General features: G+C 37.7%; 1 protein-coding gene across 1 annotated transcript; it reads right to left on the bottom strand.

The window, feature by feature from the left end:
• Positions 1 to 1,825: 1,825 nt before the first annotated feature.
• On the bottom strand, positions 1,826 to 24,502 carry LOC306875470 (complement factor H-like). Its single transcript, XM_079426054.1, has 12 exons — positions 24,335 to 24,502; positions 23,963 to 24,130; positions 23,777 to 23,882; positions 23,593 to 23,669; positions 23,216 to 23,398; positions 22,939 to 23,106; positions 22,386 to 22,580; positions 22,141 to 22,308; positions 19,001 to 19,195; positions 18,757 to 18,921; positions 2,887 to 3,063; positions 1,826 to 2,720 (listed from the first exon to the last, which is right to left on the bottom strand). Exons 1-12 carry the CDS (start codon positions 24,402 to 24,404, stop codon positions 2,533 to 2,535), a joined length of 1,860 nt encoding a protein of 619 aa, XP_079282180.1. The 5' UTR covers positions 24,405 to 24,502; the 3' UTR covers positions 1,826 to 2,532.
• Positions 24,503 to 26,867: the final 2,365 nt, after the last annotated feature.

The following is a 26,867-nucleotide window of genomic DNA, read 5'->3' as shown; positions in this document are numbered from 1 at the left end:
TTATATGCGCTTATTGCTCCAAAGAGTTCCTACAAGGCAGACTCTGTTGCATCCTCCGATCATCCTTCGGCAGCCAGACGTGGCGGAGCGTCTGGCGCCAGGCCTTTACTTTGTTGTATCCTTGAGAACCGGATTTAGGCTGGGTTCCATATGTGTGACCTTACGGGGATCCCATATGTGTTATTCCAGGGGTTGCTCCTAAACGAAGCCCGTGTCTTTCCCTCTGGGAGAACCCACCTCTCGTCAGGTTGGAGTCACCCCAATACTTACATATGAAGTACAGCCCTACGGGGTTAGTCCATATGTACTTCTCCACATAACTCCTTCGGGGAAGGATGTGGCTTCCGCAGCGTTCCTTTCCAGTGAAAGGGTACGCTTTCCCAGTGTTATCCAATAGTCTCAATGAATGGGTTTTGGGGAACAGCAGTGATCGAAACTCTCTGTGTTTGCCCTGTCCCACCGTCCTTAAGCAAGGGGGTACAGGAGGCTTGCTACAGAGCACTGGAAGGGGGCAGCTCCTGTGGCACTTTGGTAGGGATTCCTATTCGTCGGCCAGTCCAACGTACGGTGAACATGACCGACTGAATGGGAACGTCTCGGTTACATAGGTAACCCTCGTTCCCTGAAGGAGGGAATGGAGACATACGTCCCGTCGCCACAGTCGCTGGACCCCGCTGATGCTGCCGCCTTACCTTTTCACCTCCTCGGCAAAAACCTGAAGATTTTTATGGAACTAATTTATGGAAAGTAATGTGTTACGTTACTTTTGCGTTACCTTTTAAATATGAGCAGGGCTTGATTGTTTTTAATACAATAAGTTCTAATTATAGCTAATGTAAAAGCCCTTTCACACCAAAAAGTGTAATGAATAAACCTCAGGCTGAAGGAAAAGTAAATTCATTTTGATGAATACTAAATCTGTTTTAATTAATACACATTCACATTTAGTCTAGAACTACAGTAACAGCATGTTCACGCAGCGCACTGTCAGTCAATAATACTTGAAAAAAGTAATATTATTACGTAACTCGCTTTACTTGTAATGCGTTACCCCCAGCACTGCCTGCTGCTCATTATATACCCGCGCTGCGAGGTGAGCAGCTGCTGCATATGATTGCATGCCAATGTGCATTGGCTCGTTTTAGTTACACTCGAAGCAGATTGGCCTCTCTAGCGAGATTCCTATTCGTCAGTCACTCCGACGTACGTCTCCGTTTCCTCCTTCAGGGAACGAGGGTTACCTATGTAACCAAGATGTTCTTAAGACACAGTCTTAACATGGTGGCTATTAGCTAAGTTTATGCAACTGGACCCCTGGAAGTGATCTGTTAATTCTGCTAAACTTAAATTAAAACTGAAACTAAACTATATAAAATGAAATAAAAATGTGTTCACAAAATAAAAACTAAACTAAAACTAACAAAACTATTAATGAAACTAATACAAATTAAACTGAATTTTATATAAATTTTGAAACCTATATTAAAATAAAACGAATTTAAATAATTCAAAGCTATAATAACCTTGGTACATATGTAACTGAGAATTACTTGGAATGCCATTGCAATGCGTTTTAAAGTCACTAAAAGTAAAGGATTGTATGATCTCAGTTTGTTATTATATTTCACGCTGTTCACAGCTAATTGGTCAGGTTCGGGTTTGCAATCTCTAACCCAGAATAAAACCTGCTCTGGAGCAGGGTAGCCGTGTAGCATAAGTTACCATAGTGATGAAACCCGCTCAAAACCAACTCACCTCCTTAAGCCCAAAAATCTAAAAAAAAAAAATCTATCTAAAGTCTAAATTATGAAATGAATTTATATTTGAGGTTTAGTATTTTTAATTGCAGAGTGGAATTAGCAACTTTACAGCTGAATACAAGGGCTTTATGTAATATTGACTTTATGTATTATACACCTTGTTTTTATGTAATGTTCTCCTGAAAAAATGGATCTCAAAATGATTTAGCCACTGCTGAAAAGGGTTCAGATATGCAAAAGATGCTGGAAAGCCAAATCATCAACTCACCTGGAGGATTTTTCTGAAGAACAGTGAGCAGTTTGACTGCTCAGGACAAACAAGGGTCTCATGAACAAAAGTCACACACACACACACACACACACACAAAACGTGGATCATCTGTTTCAACTAATATTTTGTCTTGTGGACTATATGTACATTTTGTATTCAGGATAGTACTAAATAAAGCAAAGCCTGCACTGTGTATGATCATTTATCTTTGATCAAATAGTTAACATTTTGCAGATTCTGCAATGTGCAAATTTTTGACCACAACGGTATGCATAATTTTGTACTTGGGAAATAAGCATTGGTGAATAAATGGGTTCATGTTGTTCTTATACATGCACATTTTACAAATATTAATTTTAGCATTTCTTTAATTTTACTTGGAAGTAATCCAAAACAGAGAAACTGAAATGGGAAATATATATATATATATATTTTTTATTTGCCCCAATTGTTTGTGCTTAGTAGTACAGCTGATGCTTCATTAATGTTTTATTTCCACTGTCACACACACTCAGGCAAATGCATCACTCCATCATTACACTTTTGTCTTAGGTTTTTGTCTGCTTTTTTGCTGCTCTGACATGCAAATTCAATAATATCATCATGTGCTGAGATTATATTTTCCTTTCCCTTCCATCGCAGCTGTATACCTCTTTTATCCATTTCCTCCACTGTCACTATACAGGACTCTGAAATAAACCCAACGTGTCACTGTCAGTGTCAAAATACATTTATTGATTCATTGGCACAATGTACAACTTAATGTACAAGATTACATCAAATTCACAAATAAAAATACATTGAGAAAAGCCTCACATCTCTTTGATGTATATGGAGTGTAGTGTTCATACTTACTTAAGCACTTTATTTTCCCTTTCCATTCGCCTTCCTCACAGGTCAAGTATTTGGAGAAATGCGGATCCAATGTGTATTTATCGGAACAGATGTATTCAACTCTCTCTCCTGTATTGTATTCATTTTTCCCCATCTTTTTATCTGTACCGTTTATTTGTGGTGGTGGCCCACATTTCACTGAAGGCAAAGCAAAGATTATTATTATTATTATTATTTTACTTCTAGACTGTCATCACCAAGAAATGTGGCATTAATAAATAAAGTTCCAAACGTGCATATTAAAGCAATGTGAGTACGTCCGTTTTTGTCGTGTTTGACTGTCGTACAGTCTGACATTAAGACAACTGAGATCCTACAGTCTGACATGGGGATAATGTTCGTACAGTGTGACAAGTAACAATCGCAAAAGACTATTAAAAATCGCACAGTGTGAGCCCGGCTTTAGAAAATGAAACTTGACCACAGTGTCTTCAACGGCTCAGATGGAGGGAGTCTATGGAGACTCCTATGTTCGTTAGTGCATCCCGAAACACAACACTTGAACTGCCTCTTTGGAGCTGACATTGTATATCTCCAGCAGCTATAGCAAGTAATCAGTAATGGCGTGACGTGAACAGAGGGAGAATCTGAAACAGCTCATTCTGAAAGACTGTTTATCATTATTTTAGATTATAAAAAAATGAGTGGGTGGATTTTTACCATTACAGGCTGGTTGTTTTCACACACTGCGGCCACACAACTGTGTTCAAACACCTTATAAAAGTGATTTTTGCATAATAGGTCCCCTTTGGGGAAGTCGTGGCCTAATGGTTAGAGAGTCGGACTTGTAATCCGAAGGTTGCGGGTTCGAGTCTCCGGCCGGCAGGAATTGTAGGTGGGGGGGAGTGAATGTCCAGCGCTCTCTCCACCCTCAATACCACGACTGAGGTGCCCTTGAGCAAGGCACTGAACCCCCAACTGCTTCCCGGGCGCTGCAGCATAAAATGGCTGCCCACTGCTCCGGGTGTGTGTTCACGGTGTGTGTGTGTTCACTGCTGTGTGTGTGCACGTTGGATGGGTTAAATGCAGAGCACGAATTCCGAGTATGGGTCACCATACTTGGCTGAATGTCACTTCGCTTCGCTTTAAGAAAAATAAATCTGGATTGGAAAATCTGGGATATTTTCTGTCATGACAACTCTCTTGAGATTGTGGCATGGTAATATACATGGCAATGTTAATGTGTTTGGTCTTGGTGGAATAGAACTCCTATGCTGCTGTGGCAGCAGAGCAAGTACTGAGACTTGCTAGTGACAATACATCCACAACATGCTGCTGTGAGCATGTAAAAAATACTGCTGATGCACAAAAACATGTGAAATAACCCTCAAACAAAGCAGGAGACATGGAAATGAACAATATAAGCCAATATATGCATGCTGTTAGGTGTAAAAATATAAACTGCTGCATCAACAGACAAGCAAACTGTCTGCGTGTCCACAGAGCAATTACAAACATGCATAAATGCTGCTTCTAATATGCTTAGTATTTCCGGTTGTTCCTTTACACTTAAGGAAGATTGAGGAAAACAGTCTGACAAGGTGGTATAATGAGCACACTCATGCCCTAAAGAGAGGACCCCGGAAAATGGAGCGCAGCTGGAGGAAAACAAAACTAGATGTATTTCGTGTTGCATGGCGGGAAAGTACTTTATCTTACAGAAAAGCCTTAAAAACCGCTAGATCTGATTACTTTTTTTCGCTTTTAGAAGAAAACAAACACAACCCCAAGTATTTATTCAATACAGTGGCTAAATTAACAAAAAATATAAAATCAGTAGGTGCAGACATTTCCCAAAAGTACAGTAGTAATGATTTTATGAACTACTTTCCTATAAGATCGATACTATTAGAGATAAAATTGTAACCATGCAGCCGTCAGCCACAGTATAGCATCAGATAGTGCACTGCAGTCTCCCTGAGGAACAATTCCACTCATTTTCTTCTATAGGAAAGGAAGAATTGGGTAATGCTTTAGATTACAGCCCGCAATGTACTGCGTAATTAAACAGAATTTACAGCGTACCTATTTATAACTATAGAGTACCTCCACAGTACCTACTCATAGGTATAAGGGAACAATATACAACGTTTGGGGAATAAGGGGGTAATAACCTGCAGAATTATAAAGCATTTATACTGTAAGTATTTTATAACTACCTATTCTGAAATTACGTGTATGTAGAGTCCGCGATTTTCTGCGTCAGCATAACTTAAAGCTGAACGTACATGTAGGTAAACGGAAACATTTGAGGAATAAGGGGGTAATGACTTGGAAAATTAAAGTATTTACACTGTTAGTATTTCCTAAGCAAGGTGTAACTATTCTAGGATTACGTGGTATTTATATCCTACTGTGTTAAGCAACAATATTATGATTTAGAACAATTTGCCTTATTGTAATAACACAAAATATAGGATGCAACATATTTTTACACTACGTACTGGATAGCCTACTTATTGTATTATTACAACATATATATCTTACATGACATTGATACAAATAGTAAACTGTAGTATACTGTAGTATAATTTAGTAAATATAGTGAAATTAAAAAACACCATAGTCTTTATAAATTTTACCAGTTTACTAAAGGATATAAGCTATATTATTTACTAGTGTTATTTATGTGGGGTCATGGAGATTACTGAACTCATCTGAAAGTATGGGGTAATTATGTGATGAGCTTCTGATATGATTTGGTTTAGAAATTCCCATATGAAAATTTACCTGATGAAAGAGTTTTGCTTATGGTCATCTCAGAAGCGAGTTAGGTCACCAGCATTGAACTGTCGAGGTGCAATACAGTGGAAAAGTAGATTACCTGTTTCCAGCTCCTCCCAGGATAAATAACAGCATAATACACAACACGTATAATTACTGTATAATTGATGTTTCGTATGTGGGTTGAGGCAAGTTGAATAAAATATACTACAACCTTTTTCTTAACTACTGTGCAAACATACACCCTTGTTACGTGTAGTTACTGTGTAAGTGTAACATCTGTGGGCTGTAATCTAAAGTGATGCCTTGTTACCCTCTTGTTATGTGTAGTTACTGTGTAAGTGTAACATCCGCGGGCTGTAATCTAAAGTGAAGCCTTGTTACCCTCCTGCTACGTGTAGTTACTGTGTAAGTGTAACATCCGCGGGCTGTAATCTAAAGTGAAGCCTTGTTACCCTCCTGCTACGTGTAGTTACTGTGTAAGTGTAACATCCGCGGGCTGTAATCTAAAGTGATGCCTTGTTACCCTCTTGTTACGTGTAGTTACTTTGTAAGTGTAACATCCATGGGCTGTAATCTAAAGTGAAGCCTTGTTACCCTTTTGTTACGTGTAGTTACTGTGTAAGTGTAACATCTGCGGGCAGTAATAAAGACATTTTTTTATTATTTAAAAATTTTAACAGATCTTTTCCAAGAACAGAATGCAGAAAAAAACTAATTTGCAACCACTTATACAAAATAAAGCACACACACACAAAATCATGTTCTACATTTATTTTTAATAGTCATATTGGCAATTTTTCCTTTCAGCTGTGGGCAGGAGTCCACAAATTTCTGGAGATCTTTTGCATATGCTTGCAAAGTTGTCCCTGCAGTATATGAGGGAGCAGAAAAGTCCTCCCCCTCTGATGCAGTTTTCACCGGTGATCATAATTAGAGAAATATACATTGCAAAAAAACAACAACAACAAAAAAAACTGTTAATACATGTCACGTTTGCATAATGTAAAGAAGTGTTGAACAAAGCTTATATTTAACCAAATATATAAAATAAGGACTTCTGTGAGGACTGTGTCACAGCAATGTTTCAAGGAAAATCTGTAAGAGTTGCCAACACTGTGATATGGTAAAGCAATAAATAATAAAATAACAAAGGACTACAAAAGTACACAGGCAACTGGAAAATAAAAACAAGAACTTAATATTTGTCACGGTTTGGTTTCCTTTTAGTTCTGTTTTGCCCTTTTTTGGTATTTCCTGTTGTTTCCAGTCATTAGATAATCATTGTTTAATCCTTTCACATGTTTTGTGTTAATCATCTCGTTTGCTTCTTTGTTCCCTGTTCTTTATAAGCCTTGAGTTCCTTAGTCTGGTTTGTCGTGTCTTAAAGTTATGTTAAACATGATGTGGATGTTGATTTCTTGTATTCTGATACCCTCGATTCATTAAAAGCCTGTTTTCCGTTTACCCACTGTTTCCCATATCTCTTGGAGGAGCGTTCGTAACAGAAGACACGGCCAACAAAGAAGATGGATAAATGAGCCCTGTTCATCAATATGGCTCATGCCTACCAAGAGCCTCTAGAATATGCACAGGCTTTTTTTACCGCTCGCCCTCGCCAGCTCCCTCGAGGGAGAAGAGCTCAAGACACTGTTCCGGCTCGGGATCATGTAGAGCCCTTTGAAGCTTCATTGAAACTGCGTTTTTAATCTTCAATCCACTGGGTTGGCCACCATAAAAGTTAACTGTATGAAGAAAAATCTTGGAATGTTTTCCTCAAAAAAAACTTTGCGAATGAAGAAAGAAAGACATGAACATCTTGGATGACATACGGGTGAGTAACTTGTCAGAATTTTTTTTAATTTGGGTTTGTCATAAAATTATGAACAAATACATTAAAACAACACCATGGTTTAAAATTTAGAGGGTTTTCAGTCCCTCTTTATATTGAGTGGCCTTAACATTTAAATTAATCATTTGGTACCAAGCACATATTGTGTACATAATTTTTTTACATTGTACTTATATTTTAAAAATACCTGCATATAATTACATCTGTAATTAATTTCTGTAATTGCATTTATAATTACACTGTTGAACCATCCCTTACTCGTTAACCCACCCTTAAACCTACCCACACCACCAAACCTGTCCCTAACCTTACCCGTATCCCACCTCAATACCAGAAAAAGTGATTTGCAATACAATATAAACGCAATAAGTACATTGTACTTATTTTTTGATGCAAGTACATATAGCTAAGGCCAGTTAATATAAAGTGGGACCGGGTTTTCTGTACATAGAGATTATATTTTATAAATGTTCTCTAATGTTTGTCGGTAGGGCACTTTTTTAAATTAAAAAATGCTAAAATATGCAACAGGGCTGAAGAGATTTTAACCACAGGTTTTGTAGCACAATCATGGCTGTTTTGTGGTACCCATGGTTTAACTATAGTAACAATGTTTCTATTTTTAACTTTGGTATAAGCATAGTTAAAAGTTTTTCGTAAGGTATAGGGTATACCCAGGAGTTAAGGTGAGTTGTAGCCCATCAGAGTGGAGTGTCACCTACTGACTGTCGAATATTCTCTATTTTGTTATACTATTAAGTTCTTGTTTTTATTTTCCAGTTACCTGTGTACTTTTGTAGTCCTTTGTTATTTTATTATTTATTGCTTTTCCATATCACAGTGTTGGCAAATCTTACAGATTTTCCTTGAAACATTGCTGTGACACAGAGTCCTCACAGAAGTCCTTATTTTATATATTTGGTTAAATATAAGCTTTGTGCAACACTTCTTTACATTATGCAAACTTGACATATTAACAGTTTATTTTTTATTTTTTTTGCAATGTATTTTTCTCTAATTGTGATCACCGGTGAAAACTGCATCAGAGGGGGAGGACTTTTCTGCTCCCTTATATACTGCAGGGACAACTTTGCAAGCATATGCAAAATACCTCCAGAAATTTGTGGACTCCTGCCCACAGCTGAAAGGAAAAAAATGATAATATACCTATTAAAAATAAATGTAGAACATGATTTTGTGTGTGTGCATATACTGTTCTTTGTATTTTGTATAAGTGGTTGCAAATTAGTTTTTTTCTGCATTCTGTTCTTGGAAAAGATCTGTTAACATTTTGTTAAATAATAAAAATATTTCTTTAACTTAAGGTCCTTAAGGTCTTTGGACCTTGCATTTAACTATGTAATAGTTCATTGTTAATAACTTTGAAACACATCTATTGTAGCATAACTAAAATTATTTAATGTTACACTTATACAGTAACTACACGTAACAAGAGGGCAACAAGGCTTCACTTTAGATTACAGCCTGTGGATGTTACACTTACACACAGTAACTACACGTAACAAGAGGGTAACAAGGCTTCACTTTAGATTACAGCCCACGGATGTTACACTTACACAGTAACTACACGTAACAAGGGTGTATGTTTGCATAGTAGTTGAGAAAAATGTTGTAGTACATTTTATTCTACTTGCCTCAAACCACATACGGAAGCTCAAGTGCACCAACAGCACTACAGCTATCAAAAAAACATAAATTCGGTAAATGTACATGTGTATTATGATGGTAAATGTATATGCTATATCCTGGGAGCAGCTGGAAACAGATAATCTAGTTTTCCACTACTGCACCTCAACGGACATGATTCGCTGCTGAGATGACCATATGCAATGCTCTTTTATCAGGCAAATTTCAATCATATCAAATCATATCAATTTTTAAACCAAATCATAGCAGAAACTCATTTCAAAATTTCCCCATACTTTAGTAATCTCGACTATGGTGGTTTTTAACTTTGCTATAATTACTAAATTTTCCTATAGTATAGGCCTACTATTTGTAAGTCATGTAAGATATATGTTGTAATAATACAATAAGTACCCAGTATGTAGTGTAAAATATACTGCATCATATATTTTATGTTATTACAATAAAGCAACTTCTAAATCATAATATTGTTGCCAAACACAGTACGTCATGCATACCACATAATCTTAGAATAGTTGAGCATTACTTATGAAATACAGTATAAATACTTTTAATTTTTCAAGTCATTATCCCCTTATAACCCCAAAGGTTTCCGTTTACCTACATGTACGTTCAGATTTAAGTTATGCTGACACGGAAAATTGCAGACTCTACATACACGTAATTTCAGAATAGGTACCCTTTAGTTATAAAATACTTACAGTATAAATGCTTTATAATTCCGCAGGTTATTACCCCCTTATTCCCCAAACGTTGCATATTGTTCCCTTATACCTATGAGTAGGTACTGTGGAGGTACTCTATTGTTACAAATAGGTACGCTGTAAATTTTGTTTAATTATGCGGTACATTGCCGGCTGTAATATAAAGCGTTACCAATAATTGTATAAACTTTTTAAATCATTTAAACCAACATGTATGTTAAACCCTATTCCATCTAAACTACTAAAAGAGGTGCTTCCAGAAGTCATAGATCCTTTTCTGAATATTACAAAATCTTCATTGTCATTAGGATATGTCCCAAAAAACTTCAAACTGGCTGTTTGCCTCATTAAAAAAAACACAACTTGACCCCAACAAATTAATTAATTATAGACCTATCTCGAATCTCCCTTTTCTGTCAAAGATACTAGAAAAGGTAATATCATCACAACTATGTTCCTTTTTAGAGAAAAATTATATCTGTAAGGATTTAGACCGTATCATAGTACTGAGACTACTCTAATTAGAGTTACAAATGACCTTCTCTTATCATCTGAATGTGGTTGTATCTCTCTCTTACTGCTATTGGATCATAGCGCCACATTTGATACCATCGATCACAACATTGTTTGGAATAGACTAGAAAATTATGTTGGCATCAGAGGAAGTGCATTGGCATGGTTCCAATTGTACCTATCTGACCGCCAGCAATTCGTGGCAGTGAATGAAGAGGTATTAGAACCTTGCACGGGCCTCAAAATTAGGCGCTAGCCCGGCCCTGGCCCGAGACTCTCAGGCCCTAGCCTGGCCCATGTCCTACAGCTCATCAGAATTACCAGCCCGAGTCCGAACCGAGCCCGTCTTTTTCCCCCCTTCTTCCAAAACAGTTTATACTACTGTTTCTGCTATTAAAAATAGTTAAATTTTGTATGTAATGGCAAAATGATTATATATATATATATATATATATATATATATATATATATATATGTATATTTTTTTTTTTTTTAAGATAATTTTGAAAAACGTTTGGAGTATTCTGTTTGTTAAATATAAGTTTTTGTTTTTTAAAGTAACGACCAAGCGGCCAGTGGCAGACAGTGAGCTGATCATAGCCTATATTTGATCAATTTAGCCTTCTCAAATCATCACGACTTGCCTAAAATAAAATCTATTGATATACTAAAACAGTTCAAGCACATATCAATGTTTAAACGTTAAACCTGCGCTATAATAATAATGTGAGCTAGCTTAGATCCAAGTTTGTGGGGAGAGTGGAAGCTAAAGCGCACTCTGCAGGACATGGAGGCCCCAGAGCAAACACTTGCTTTTTTTTTAGTGGAAACAACTTAAAATAGCCTACGACATAATTTTTTTCTGATAAAGGTAAGAGTAATACATCATTCGGAACTGTAAAGGGTCTACTTTTATTTGTGTGCACACGTTGTGCTTTTATAAAACAAAAACAAACATGATGCTCTTTCTGCCTTCTAGTCTTGAACAGGAGCGCTTCACAAAAATGAACCGAAGCTGAGCGAATACATGCCTCACAGAATTGATAAATATAGCCTATCTATAGAAAGCTTTAAATTATCACTTAACGAAAAAAAAAAAAAAACTAAAACATAAACTAAAGATGGTTTTCTCTCTAAAGGCGCGTCTAATGAGGAGACGCCGAGTGAGGATCAGCAATTTCACTCAGAAAACATTAGTTTATTATTAAATAATTCAAATATCTCCTTACTATTTCCCGTGGACACATTCGTGGTTATTATGTTTGCTGGGGTTTTGCAGCAAGCTTTAGCCTATTGCGTGCATTTGAACTAAAAAAACTGCTGCGGGACACTAAACACCATCTATCTACTCTCAGTTGTGACAGCACGGTCTCATGTTGTTTCCACCAGCGCTAATTGATGTATGTCTAAAATATAAAAATAAGGAGAAACCTAAAACAGGCCCGAGGCCGGCGTCTGAATTCTGACGTGGAAATTGGGAATGAATTCGTCTGAATTCTGACGTGGAAATTTTTTACGCCCCTAGGGCCGTAAAAAAGTCGGGGCCCATCGGGCCCGGGCTGAAATGCAGAGCTCTAACAGCGCATGTGTTCAGCATTACTTAATCTTTTCTCATGTTAACTTATACGAATGCCTTAGTTCATGCTTTAGTTAACATGAACTAACAATGAACTATGCCTGTAAATAGCTTTATTTAATAAGCTTTATTTAATTATACTATTTACAGTATATACACATAAGTTTATGTAGCAGCTAACACAAACGATGGATGAACAATAACTAATTTGGGCACTTATTTGGGCTATTGGTAAACTTGGAAACCATCTAAACATCAATGGATAATGTTTCTCATGTTTGTAGACTGTTTATTAACACGACTTACCATTAATAAAGTATTTACTAACGGAATTCGTGAACCTTATTGTAAAGTGTACACTAGTCCAACATCAACTAGCTTCTAACTAACATTTGTCAACTGTTTATTAACATGACTTACCATTAACAAATATTTACTAAGGGAAATTGTGAACCTTATTGTAAAGTGTACACTAGTTCAACATTAACATTTGTAAACTGTTTATTAACATGATTTAGGCATACCACTAACAAATAATAAACAAACAAACAAAAAATATATATTTAACAGTTTTGTTCCCATGTGACAGCACACCACATACAACAGATCACGACTGTAAACGCGGGAAATCTCACCCTGACAAACGTGACTTTAGAGTAAACACATGGCGGACAACGTGCAAGAAGAAATGGCGTTACTAATATTTGGATAGCTTTTGTTTACCGAACGTTCGCGGGGTTTAACAAGAAAAAAAGTTTGAATTAAGTTGTGGAGCCTGTGTGAACATGAACTTTATATGTTACAGCATCGGCGCGAGCTGAAGATGAGTATAATGGTTCTGTCAGCTCGTTTTCTGTTTAGAAATGGTTTCGTTCCACATGACTATCTAATGAGCGCACATTTGTTTTCGTAGGGTTCTGCGGCAAAATCGCCCACGGGAACAGGGTGGACTGGGCCTACTAAAACACCGCCTGATAGAGTGGATTTGCTGGCTTGGAAAGCAGGATAGAAATGGTCCTCTGAGAGATGGTCCTGGAGATCTCTTTTCCCCACTGGAAGAAGCATCAAGAAGGGGATCAAGCATCCATGTAACAACCCTTTATTAATCTCTGAATGGCTTCACGAAGCTAAGCTAAGTTTCTTCTTTTATTCTCATTGCCTGGCAAATATGCTATCGGCAAATATTGCTAGTTTGTTCAGTAACATGTTTGTTGCTTGGCATGCTGTTGCTTTTGGTTGTATTTTGACACGCTGGTAATGTTACTCAGTTAAACAGCTAGGCTTGTTTTTAGAGCTGTTGTTTAAGGCTATTTGATATGAAACAGGCTTGCTGCTTAAGGCTTATCTAGTATTGGGAATGCGGTTTCATTAAACTTATCCGACTATTATTTCCAACATGCTGTGTTTAAGTCAGCGACCTGCTGTTGCTTAAAGCTACCTAGTGTATTGATAACATGCTTGATACTTAACGCACAGTATGTACATTTTGCTATTAAATGTTGCTATTAACGATAAAAACAATTATCTGGATAAGGGCAACATGCATGTTGCCTGAACTTTGGGTATTGACCATATGCTGTACTGCACTAAAGGGGTATGCTGCTCTTCTCATCCAGTTATTAAAGAAGAGCGCCCCTTCACTGCTGTTCTTCTTCTGTAAAGGGCATGCTGCCCCAGTCTATGCTATTTCAGAAGGTATTTGCTTTAAAGCTATCAGGGGTATTGGGATGTTGCTTGTTTAAGGCTTTTCTAATGTTCAGTAACATGTTGCTAGACCTGCTTTTTGCTTTAGGCTATTGGTTGTTACTGCAACGTGCTGGTACCCGGTTAAACTTGCAACAGCAAGAAGCTCAATTTTAAGCTGTTGTTTAAGGCCATCTCAATGTTCTTGAAATATGCTTGCTGCTTATGGCTCATCTGGTTATGCTATTTCTTTAAGCTTCTTTGACTACTGCAACATGCTGTGATTAAGAAAGCAACATGCTTGTTGCTTAAAGCTATCTAGTGTATTGGTAAGGGACTTTGTCAATGCTCGTGTGGGTTGTCAAATTGAGGACATGCAACACAACGAGCACACGTCAATGGGAGGCGACAAACCTGTTAACTGATGAGTTGATTTGAGTTAATATATGCTGTGGTTATATAACTTTTAAATCTGCAATCTCTGACCCAGTTTATTTTCTTGCTTCCATGGCTGCAGTATGTGTGTGCTTAAAGGGTACAAAAATGTACCCATTAAGCACAGCCAGACTTTTTGAATTTAATGATGTAGCCTATATCTTAACTGAAATGCTTTTGTCATTTAAAATAATATTAAATATTTTTGTGTGAGAGATTAATATTTTATTTTAACATAACTTTTTGTCCTGAAACCAATATCTTTTGCACTAAAAAATGTCTCAATGTAGATTTTGGTGAGCTTAATAGGTACGTTTACCCTACTTTTTAATCTACAACAAAATATCTGTTACTTTTTAAAATAAGTAACTCCAGTGACTCTCAGCTGATCACATCTACCAATAGGAATACAACACCTATAATGGCATCCATATATACTGTCTATCCTAGAGCTGAAAGATATTGGAAAATATTCAATTTTTTTCTTTTTTACCAATATTGTGATTGCGATTTAATATGCGATTATCTTTTAAAGCTTTTTATATTCTGTATTATTCAACAAAGACAAGTAATAAATCATTGTATAATATACAGTGTTGGGCACGTTACTTTAAAAAAGTAATTAGTTATATTACTAGTTACTTCTCACAAACAGTAACTGAGTTACATCATTATAAAGTAAACTAATTACTAAACTAAATAAACTAACTAATGTTCAAATATGTCAGATAACTTGGATGCCCCCAATATTAAACATGTTAAATTAATGAAATGGTCACTAAATAGAATAAATTATTATTATAAAACATTGCACACTAATGTACATTATTTTAATGTTTCTGTGGGACAATGTGAGAGACACCTATTAAATTCAATTGATTATTGTAAATATTATCATCCCATTATTGACACCTTGGCAATAGAATTTCCATTGGCTTGTAATTTTTTTTTTTTTTGTTTACTCACTCACCAGACTAATATTAATTTTATATAAGTTTATGTTTGGAAAATGGCACAGTTCTTCTTTAAATATCTCACTTAGCATCAGTCAGTCAAACATTATATGATATTATGATAATTTAGCATTAAATGATGATATAAACTACAAATAATACTGATAAGATAAAGCTACTATGGATTCTACTACTAGTAAGAATAATATAAAACCCACTAAGGATTATTGAGCTGCTGGGTTCATGAATATTAATCAGGTTGTCTGCGTTCGCTTGAACTGATTCGCTGAAATCAAAACAGGGACGATAATAGGTGAGTGCCAGCCAATGAAATTGTCGTTTGCACATTAGTCCTGCCCACTACCAGAAAACCCGGCAGTTCTAAACAGCTGAAGAATTCCAAAGGAACTCCGTTATTTTGACAGGAACATACAACAAAGGACATCATCAGGATTCTGTATGGCCAGATACACAGCGCAACGTGATAATTAACGGAAAACAGATGTGAATGTGCATCCTTTCTGTAAACAATAGCCTAACTTATGCCTAGCATCGTTCGATCAAATGTGCATTGGCTAAATAACATCATACACACGCTTCTAATTCTTCATAAATGAAAAACATATTCAAATATAAGCCTTTACTGTAAATGTGATTGACGTTATTATTGAATTTCATTAGTCCCAGACTATGATTTATGCGCGGTTGTTCATGGAAAAGTGAGCAAGACACGACAGTTACAATATCATGATTATGGTAAAATAAGAAAAAAAGACATCTAACCATTGAAACCAAATTAGGCTACATTTATTTTAATATTAAATATCTCAACACACATAGCCTAATTAGATATAAGCACAACTTGTGTAGATTTATTTAGTAAAAAACCCTGACTGCTTCATTTTGGCGTATATTTGTATACTTTTACCAGAGGGAATTTCACTCTGGTGGGCCCCAAGCAGGCTCTGGTTATGGAATGAGAAGTAAATACTCTCTTAGGGAAGGAGGTTCGTCCTCATGAAAGAGACTCCGGGTTCTACAGCTTGTACTTCATAGTTCCAAAGAAGGATGGAGGTTTGCATCCCATTTTAAATCTGCGTCAATTGAACCGTTCAGTCAGCAGACTGAAGTTCAAGATGCTTACACTCAAACAGGTTGGGTCTCAAATCAGGTCCAAAGACTGGTTTGTCGCGATCGATCTAAAAGACGCATACTTCCATGTCCCCATCCTTCCCACTCACAGGAAGTTCCTGAGGTTTGCTTTCGGGGGCAAAGCTTACCAGTATCAGGTTCTTCCCTTCGGCCTAGCACTCTCACCCTGCACTTTTACGAAGTGTGTGGACGCCGTGTTAGCTCTGCTGCGGCTATGAGGCATCCGCATACTTGATTACATCGACGATTGGTTGATTCTCGCTCAATCAGAGCAGATGGCAGCTCAATATCGAGATGTTGTTCTCGCTTGCATGAAAGTGTTGGGGTTAAGACTGAACGCCAAGAAGAGTGTGCTTTCTCCATCACAGAGAACCACCTATCTTGGTGTGGTGTGGGATTCGACCATGATGCAGGCACGTATGTCCCCTGCTCGGATCGATTCGATCCTCATGGAAGTCAGGAGAGTGAAAGAAGGCCAGTCACTCACTGTCAAGCAGTTTCAGAGACTGCGGGGACTAATGGCAGCTGCATCCAACGTGATACCTCTTGGACTGCTGTACATGAGACCCCTACAGTGGTGGCTCAAGACCAAGGGGTTCTCCCTGAGGGGAAACCTGCTTTGCATGATCATGGTCACACGGCGGTGCCTATGTGCCTGAGACATGTGGAGACAACCTTGGTTCTTGTGCTGGGAGCTCCGTAACGCTAGCAACGGACGCGTCCCTCACCGGTTGGGGAGCGGTCATGAGTGGCTGAGGTGGTGAAGCACACCGAGGTGGTGAAGCAGATTTGGAGAGTGTTTGGCCAGGCACAGGTGGACCTCTTCGCTACTCAAGAGACAGCGCAATGTCCCCTCTGGTACATCTAGCTCCACTGGGGCTGGATACCATGGTACAGACATTGCCAAGGCTTCGTCTGTATGCTTTTCCCCCGATTGCTCTGCTCCCCGGAGTTCTGGAGAGAGTGCGCCGGGACGGGGTCCTGCTGCTGCTAGTATCCCCATTCTGGCCGGACCGAGTATGGTTCTAGGACATGATTTCCCTCCTCGACGACTCTCCATGGGAGATTCCCATCAGGAGGGATCTCCTCTCACAGGCAGGAGGCACCCTTGTGCATCCCCGAACGGAGTTATGGAAGCTGTGGGTGTGGCCCCTGAGGGGGCACCGCTCATAGCTTCCGGTCTCTCAACCGAGGTTGTTGAGACCATCTTCCAATCCAGAGCTCCCTCAACAAGGAAACTGTACACCCTGAAGTGGAGACTCTTCACTTCATGGTGCGGAGATCGCAAGCTCGACCCAGTTAACTGCCTGGTTGATACAGTGCTGGAGTTCCTGACTCTCCGCAGGGTTAACCCACTCCACCTTGAAAGTTTATGTGGTGGCGATTTCGGCCTACCACGCCTCTCTTGGTGGACAGTCGGTGGGTAGACACCCCCTCGTTACATATTTCCTCCATGGTGCACTGAGGTTAAGGCCCCCAGTATGGTCCCGGATTATTCCTTGGGACCTGGCTGTGGTGTTGGATGCCCTCTGTAGGCCTCCCTTCAAGCCTATTGAGGAGATCTCTGATCGCCATCTCACCCTGAAGACTGTTTCTTCTGGTTATTTCTTCTCTAAAGAGAGTTGGGGATCTGCAGTCCCTGTCAGTGGCCCCTACTCACTTGGACTTTGCTCCTGGCATGGCCAAAGCCTCGCCCAGCACGGTCAAAGCCTTCCTCGCAGGTGTCCCAATACAGGACATCTGCAACACTGCCGGATGGTCTACGCCCCTGACCTTTGTGACGTTCTATGGCCTGGGCATGCGGGCCACTCCAGGCTCTTCCATCCTCTCGCCCTAGATGTGCTCCGAAGGGATACACACTGGGCAGGGACTGGTAAGTCTGGCAGTGTGGATATCTTGTTCCCCTAGCATTCTCGAACGCAGCTCGAGTTCCTGAAGAGGAACGTCTTAGGTTACGTATGTAAGCCCAGTTCCTTGAGGAAATGTGACGCTGTGTCTCGATGCCACAGTTTCAGCATCACTGCCAGTGCTTGCTTCATTCCAGAAGCTGACACCGGTTTCACTGCACGTGCTTATGTACCAGCTGGTCATTACGTCACCTCACCCGTGATGTCTCGCCCATCCATTGGACAGATTTCACTTGTATACAGAGCCGGTTATGCTGAAGACGTTCCTCTAGCATTCTCGGATGCAGCATCTCGTTCCCTCGAGGAACTGGGGTTACATATGTAACCTAAGACTGACTTGTCATCTTCACAGTGGACGTGCACATTTCATATGGATTACATGATCTGAAAATATTTGTTTTCCATTTAAATTGGTTCATTTAAAAGTAGACATTTTCTATAGATATATTTTTCATGTCTGTGAGGCAAACATGGACTTTTAGTTATTTTATTTATTTATTTGGACACGCTCAAGTTCACAGAGACCTAGAGGGCAGACAGCGATTTTTGACTTCCCACAATCTCTGCATTTGGTATTTTTGATGGGTCACGTAATAAAAAAAGCAGCATAATGATATATTTAATGTTATGTGCAAAAATTTTAATACTCTACAGCAGAACATACCAGTACAGAGTGGTTTTGGTGTCCATCCATCTCGTGTACATGTGGCCTCTTCTGCTATTTTACGATATCCAGTCTTACAACTGTATTTCTTTTTTGCTTCCAATTTCAGATTTCCCCAGTTTGGTGTAGACACATGCTGGTCAAGTGGATCTTCACATGTAATGTCTGAAACAAGATTCACATGCTTTTAATAACATACAATAAATTAATCGCCAAATCCAGAAGAGTTTCTCTATAATCTTACCTTCACAAACAGGTTCATAGTCCCACTGCCCATTATTTTGGCATGTAAATGATCTGCTGTCTTTTTTTGTAAAAATGAACCAGTATTTTTCAGAGCAGGTGATCTCCACTCTTTCTCCAGCTCTGAAAATAGTTTTCCACTTTGGGCTGATCTTTTGCACTCCAAATGTGGTTGACTTCAGCTCACAAGTTATTTCTGTATAAGACATAATTATATAGAAGAACTAAGGGTAAGAAGAGATCAAGCATAAAAAATCTGTGAAACTGGGTCCGATGTGTCGCTATATAGGAGACTTTTTTTAAATAAAAATATCCAAAAAATGAAAATAAAACAAATTACAGCTTTTGACGAACAGATTAAATGTTGTTGTTCATATTAGACACACATTCTGTACAGTGCGATATTTAGTATTTGGTAAATGGTAGCTGAGAGAGCTCAATGTGCTGTACATGACAAAACACATGCAAATTAAGAAAACGTCTTCATCAGTTTGACAACACGTGCTGCAAATGCAACACAATCAAATAGAGAAATATGCTGTAAATTCTCACAACACAATCAACTAAATACAGAAACGCTATGTACAGAACATATTGGAAATGTTTAAGGTAACCGCAAAAAGTGATGGACCTGACTGGGACATTATCAATGTCTACTCTGAAAGGTGAGATTTTTGTTTATTTTAACATCCTGGTCATATGATTCCTTAGCTTTTTTTTGGATATTATTAGTCTAAATAAGCTGACCAAATACTCATTTACTTTAACTGTGAAACGTTATGTAAACTGGCTAACTTATTTTCACAACTTCCCTTACAAAAATAAACCATTAGGGATGCACCGAATGTCCGGTAACCGAAATTGTTTGGCTGAAATAGCAAAAAAATCTCTAATGACCAAATAAATTGTACCGAACAATGATGTGACACGATCAAACAGGTGCGCATTAATGCAGCAAACATGTCAGCAGTGTGGAAGCATTTAAAAGTGTGAAAAATGCAAAAAAAAAAAAAAAAAAATCATTGCAAGCACTGACAACAAGAGACTGTTTAGCACTGCATTGCATTTCTTCGATGAGAAGATTGAGGAAGGGGTGGTTGTTGCTGGTTACTGTATGATGATTGAAATCGCATTATGCCCTTAAACAATTAGTAAATAAACTGAAGAATGTTATGTGTTCTAATACACACACACAAATTGCATGTATTCAAACAGTGCTGCACAAGCTCATTAGGCAGGGTTCAAAGTCCAAAGCGTGAGGAAAATCTGCCTGAAACTGTGTTAGTCGTCAGTTGCTCAGTGACATTTTTATGATTTTTTTTTTTAAAGGCATGTGACAATGCGACATGTGCGACAAACATCATTTATAAATCTGCTGTTGTCAACAAAAAGAAGCACTGAGGTCTTCCTGCGGGTTTCTGCCAAAATAAATGCTGAAAAAAAGCAAGAACTCCATCAACATTCATAAATGTTAGTATTGTAATTTTACTGTTGTTCAGTAAAATAAAATAAAGACAATAATACTGATAATAATAATTACAACAGCTCTATAAATACATTGTAAGATTCACAGTGTTCAAATTGGGATCTGCAATATATTCTAATGTTTTAAAATAATCATCTTCTGCTCAGCAAGGCTGCATTTGTTTGTACAATAAAAAAAATAAAAAATGCATGCCTGATTCAAGAAGGGAGTCTCAAAAATGGCCAACATATATTATTTTACTGACTTATTAATTTTAAGTTAAATTGTGATTTGTTGGTATAATGTCTGCTAGAATGTAAAAAAAAAAAAAAAAATCAGTTTTAAGTAAATACATTGTAGTTTTGTAATTGATTTTTTTTTTTCTTTGAAAAGCAAGACAAAACCGTAAAAAGCACATTTTGGCTAATTAATTTATGAAATGGTGAAAAAAATGACTAAATACATCGGAAAACAAACATGTTCGGTATTCGTCTTTAGGCCCAGTGTTTCATTTTGTTCGGCTTCGGCAAAGAATTTATTTCCATGCATCCCTATAAACCATGGTTTTAGTATAAAAAATAAAATAAACAAACAAATAAATAAAATACTGTATATATTTGTATTATTGTGTAAGAATAAAATGGTTACTATAGTTTACTATATTTAAACCATGGTAACCACAAATTAACCATGGTTTTAGCTACACTAACCAGTTAGCCATGGTATTTGTAAAATGGTGGTTATACAAATAGTAATAGCAATCAATAAAATAAATTAAAATAAAGCAAAACAAAAATGCTAAGAAAATTGCTACACTTTTACTATAATAAAATCATGGTTAATTTTCATAAGCATGGGGTCCCCTTGAAACATTTCCCTTATGAACATGAACAATGGCTTTATTATATTAAAAGTCTGGCTTATTTACTACCATTTGCATAACCACGTTTACTACAAATGTCATGGTTAAACTATGGTAAATATAGCAAAACCATGGTTAATTTGTGGTTACTATGGTTTAACAATAGTAAACACTTTTTTGTAGTAAAGCATGGCTAATTTTCATAAGCATTCTGTTGTGATCTGTGCTTGCAGCGTGTTTCTGTATTTGTTTGTTTTGTGAGTATTTGCAGCACATTTCTGTTTTTAAAGTGTGTTTCTAAGGATTATGGGAAAGGATGTCCAAGACTGAGTGACAGAGGTATGGGATGGAGTGCATCTGGTGGTTATCAAGGGCACTATATAATATAATATAATTAATTTAATATAATATATAATATATAATATATAATATAAAATCTATATCTAAATGAGATTTTCTGAAGAAAATTTGAGTTGCACCATGATGCCAGTGAGTATCTGATGTTTCTAGGTTGTTCTGGGTGATTGCTTGTTGATAAAAAAAAGGCTTACGTGTCAACATTGTGTACCACAGTTTAGCAGTTAGTTTAATGTGAACAATAGATCTCAAAATCATAGAGTCACTGCTGAAAAGGTATTCTATTCTATTCTATTCTATTTTATTCTAGACTTGATTTTGTAGTTAGATTTTTGACATCCCACAGCATTTGGGTTTTTTGAGAGGTCACACAATTTCTAAAAAAACAAACATCAGCATAATTGTATAGATGATATTGTGAGTATAGCAAATATTTTAATTTCACAGCAGAACATACCAGTACAGAGTGGTTTTGGTGACCATCCGTCTCGTGTACATGTGGCCTCTTCTGCCGTTTTACGATATCCAGACTTACAACTGTAAGATTGTTTTTCTCCAAATTTCTGTTTTCCCCAGAAATATGGGCTAGACACACGCTGGTCATGTGGATCTTCACATGTAATCTCTGAACCAAGATACATGCTTTTAATAACATGCATTAAATTCATCACTAAATCCAGAAGTGTTTCTCTATAGTCTTACCTTCACAGACAGGCATATGATCCCACTGTCCGTTGTCTTTGCATGTAAAGGATCTGGTGGTTTCTTTTGTAAAAAATAACCAGTATTTTTCAGAGCAGGTGATCGTCACACTTTCTCCAGCTCTGAAAGTATTTTGTCCCTTCGGGTTGATGTTTTGCACTCCAAATGTAGTTGACTTCAGCTCACATGTTACTTCTGTACAAGACATAATTATATAGAACTAAGGGTAAGAAGAGGTGAAGCACCAAAAATCTGTGAAACTGGATCGCATTTGTCTTTTGCAGGAGACAAATCATTTTGAACGTGTGTGTGTGTGTGTGTGTGTGTGTGTATAATATAATATATAATATATTTGCCTCTTGCAAAAGATGAACTACAAACTATATTTAGTCACAAATTATCCAAATTCAATTTAGGCTTAACTTAGGTTTAACTTATGCTTCTTGTTGTTTATTTTTTGTTGGTTTTTTTTTAAAAGAATGATTCAGTTCATGTGTGATGCAACCAAGTCTTTTGCATTATGAAAAATATATGGTTGGAAGTATTGTAGTACCATCACATTCTGGGTTCAGAGTCCAGCCAAATTTAGCACATCTGGGTATTCCCTCTCTCTCCTTGAACCCTTGATTGCATTTGTATTTTAATATGGCATTTTTCTGGTATTCTGGCAGTGGCTCAACAATATATCCATTTGAAATGACAGGTGCTCTGCATGTTATTTCTGAATGAAAAGTGAGAGAAATAAGAATAATTAAAACTGGTGCTTTGAATAAAGCACAGAAATCTGTTATCTTTGGGTGAAGATACAGACATAAAAAAAGGAAATGAACCTTTGCATTTTGGAACAGCGTCACTCCATTTGCCCGTCTCTTCACAATGAATGTCACTACTTCCGTTGATCTTTTTATCAGAAGATACACACTCAAAGTGAATAGCATCACCATAACTTCCCTCCTCTGTGTTTCCTGATGCAGTTACATCCCCATCTGTGCGAATGGCTGGACATTTCACCACTAGGTAATCAATGAATATGAAAATTAATAAAAAAGGAACCAACAAACCAATCGTTCAATAGTAAATAAATCAATGAATCATTTTAGTAATGATTCTCTTGTATAAATGCAGCTTATGAGTCACTAGTTCAGAAGTATATGATAAAGAAATCAAGCGACAAAAAAGAAAAACAATGACTTTCAAGAAATCATACCCTCACAGACAGGAACAGCATTGTCCCATCCTTGATCTCTGCATGTGCGCTGATTGATTCTGCTTGCCATTTCATACCTGTCAACACAATGGTTTTTTACAAGTACAAGGATGTTCAAACTGATGAGGATGGTATACATTTCCTACAATAAAAAAGAGAATAAAAAAGCATAAAGCACTTTTACCCTTTCTTGCAAGTATAAAACACTGTTGCTCCAAAAACAAACTCCTTCCCCTCCATAAGTTTAAAATCTCCATGTGGGGTGTCGCCGGGGTGACCACATTTTCTCTCTGCAGAAATCAAACAAGTTTTAATTTAGATGATACCACCGATTTAATAATCCAAAAATTATGAAAAATTTGACATTTACTTGTACATGGTCGCTCAATGGATTCCTTCCATTCTCCTTTTTCACACTTCAATTTATATAAGCCGGTATAACCTGTCACACAGTTCACTTTCACTGTTTCACCATCAGCGTATGAAGCTTTCACAACTGATTGTGTGTTTTCATATTTAATGTCCTCTCGACGACATTCTGAGAAGCACAAACAAAAATTACACAAAGCCGTAATTGTCTCATGTATATTAAATGTTGAAGTACACTCACAACTAATCAACACACTCTTTATATGTACAGTTAAATGTTTTGGGAACTACATGTAATATACTGTAACATTTATAAGTCGGTAATATCTAAATAAAAATAAATCATATAAAAAAAAATAAAAAAATCACTTGCCTTGACATCGGGCACAATTTAAGGAAAGCAACCAAAAGCCAAAGCCGAGGAGTTTTACAGGAACTCTCATTTTGAGCTCAGTTAAGGAGTGCCTTTTTTGGTCTGTCACTGAAACTCTTGCCTGCTTGTAAAAAAGACGTCTTTCTTACACAAGACCTCTCTGTGCACAAGCAATATTTCCTGTAAATGAGAAAACAAAAAATCTTATCTGATGCAGCAACTCATGTTTGTCATTTGGACACACCAAAAAGCTACCTTAGTCAAACTTCTTGAGTCATGTGTATGTGACATGAACAGGAAGAAAAGCGCACGTTTCAAAATAATTGCCATGTTCAATTGCTGAACTCTGTAGCTTAATCCTGTCCTGATGTTTTTAACTGGTTCATGTACTTTGTTTTCGATTCAAGAATATTGCGTGATGAATTAGTCTGTCCCTGTAAAGGAGTGACAGAAGCATGAGGATCCATCTGCAAAGCTTTATTAAAAGGCGTGGTCATAAACAAACATTGGCCGATACACAGCAAACAGACATAGACGAGGCAAGACAAAGAGTATTCCTTAGACAAGCGTGGGTCTTCGATCAGTGAACAGTATCCAACAGGGCAAGGCAAAGAGAGATAATCAAGGTATACGAGCAATAATCCAGGCAGGGCCAAAAACAATCCAAAACAGCAGGTCAAAGGTTTAAGATGCACAGACTAGAATCAAAACAGGCAAGGCTAGACTATGACTATGAAAACTACGAAAGGCTCTGTAAGGTAGCTATCATCTAGGGTAACGATAAGTGCATACAATACTCGGTGATGACAGAGAGGAAGTCCAATGCTTATAAAGTGTGTCTGTTGAGACCAGCTGTGTAATCAGTGCAATGTGTGATTGGGGACAGCTGTGATCAGTGCAATGGATGATGGGAAATGCAGTCCAGGGGTGATGTGCAACAGTAGTGTAGTGCAAGAGTCAATGTGGTGAGCGAGTGACCTCTGGTGGTGAGTAAACGGAAGTTCATAGACCGGATTAGTGACAGTCCCGTTAGAATGAGTGAAATTAAATAAAATAAAAGATAAACACATTCAACCAGGGGCGTGGGGGGGACGCAAGGGACGTGTCCCTACCAATATCCAGGACTACCAAACTGTCCCTAGCAATAATTTTGATCAAACAATTAAATATATGTATATGTGTATAGGGGTGGTGATGGCGCAGTGGATTAGACACATGCCTTTGGTGTGGGAGACCCGGGTTCGAATCCACTGTGAGACACCAATGTGTCCCTGAGCAAGACACTTAACCCCTAGTTGCTCCAGAGGCGTGCGACCTCTGACATATATAGCAATTGTAAGTCGCTTTGGATAAAAGCGTCAGCTAAATGAATAAATGTAAATGTATGTTTTTGTAATTTCAGATGCATCTGAAAGGTCATACTATTGACAGGTATATACCTAAGAAGTTAAAGAAAATACGTTAGAAAGCTGCACGCTTTCAAGGATTTCATGCATTTAATACGTGGGAGGAATGTAGCTGAACACCGGACGAGAAGCGCAGCGCCACATTTAGAACAACTCACAGGTAATGCCCCCAATTCACGACAGCAGTCTAAAACAGTAAATATAAAAGTTAACTTCAGGAATTAACAAAGGTACATCGATGAGTTTGAAGTACGGTGTTTGACTAAACAGAGCAAATGGCAAGAGAAAACATGACCTATGGCTATTATTAGATACAGACAGAAAGACAAACATTCTGCGGAAAGATACACAATCTTCCAGCCTATAATAAAGTCATTATGAACATTAACAATAATTTGGGGCAAATATAATGTGGATTTTATGTTAAACTATGTAAGTGGCACTCTGTGGTCCAGCAAGATTTGGAACAGCATCCTGAGCTGCCGCGGACTGTCTTTAACTTTAAATTAATGTTTTTCCACTGAATGTACAAATCAAACTGGTAGCTGAAATATCCACATAATAACTGGAATAAGAGCGTGCGGTTTATCTGTCAATCAAATGTGCATGAACGTTCCGTAACGACAGCAAAAGCAGAGTTTTCTTTCAGAATCACCCTGGGTCGATGAATAAAAAAAAAAAAAAAAATGGTGAACAATATTTTTTTTTTATTTTATTTAAAGGCAAAAAAAACCATACAGTGATATAAAAACTACACAAAAAAAGAAACAAAACGATAAAAAAAAATAAAAACAAGAAAAAAACATGCACCGAGTGCACCCCATGGACATGCATAAACTGCAATTTGGGAAAGGCGATACATGCACACAGAAGTGCCCCAAAGTTGACAGACAAAGTCCATGCTGCAATTACAAATGGATCATCCAATGATCAGGGCTCTTCGAGGATGATGTGATTGTCTCCCAAATCCGATCAGAAAACAAAGTTCGTAAGTCACCACTGGGGAGTAAACTGGAGTTCATAGACCAGATTCGTTACATAGCCCCCCCCCCCCCCCCCCCCCAAGGAGCGGCTTCCAGACGCTCCTATACAATCCAGGAGGGCGGTGGAGCGGAGGTGGAACAAGG

The sequence above is a fragment of the Barbus barbus genome (genome assembly GCF_936440315.1).
Source record: "Barbus barbus genome assembly, chromosome: 9".
Classification (NCBI taxonomy): domain Eukaryota; kingdom Metazoa; phylum Chordata; class Actinopteri; order Cypriniformes; family Cyprinidae; genus Barbus; species Barbus barbus.
This window is presented reverse-complemented; position numbering and strand designations above follow the sequence as displayed.

What these genes read in the sequence shown, in the direction of transcription:
- LOC306875470 (XM_079426054.1), bottom strand. Translation starts at nt 24,404, where the DNA reads ATGAGAGTTCCTGTAAAACTCCTCGGCTTTGGCTTTTGGTTGCTTTCC. An exon ending in TTTTATACTTGCAAGAAAGG is followed by an intron (nt 23,670 to 23,776) that starts GTAAAAGTGCTT and finishes TTGTGTTGACAG; the next exon opens with GTATGAAATGGCAAGCAGAA. An exon ending in ACCAAAACCACTCTGTACTG is followed by an intron (nt 19,196 to 22,140) that starts GTATGTTCTGCT and finishes TGTCTTATACAG; the next exon opens with AAATAACTTGTGAGCTGAAG.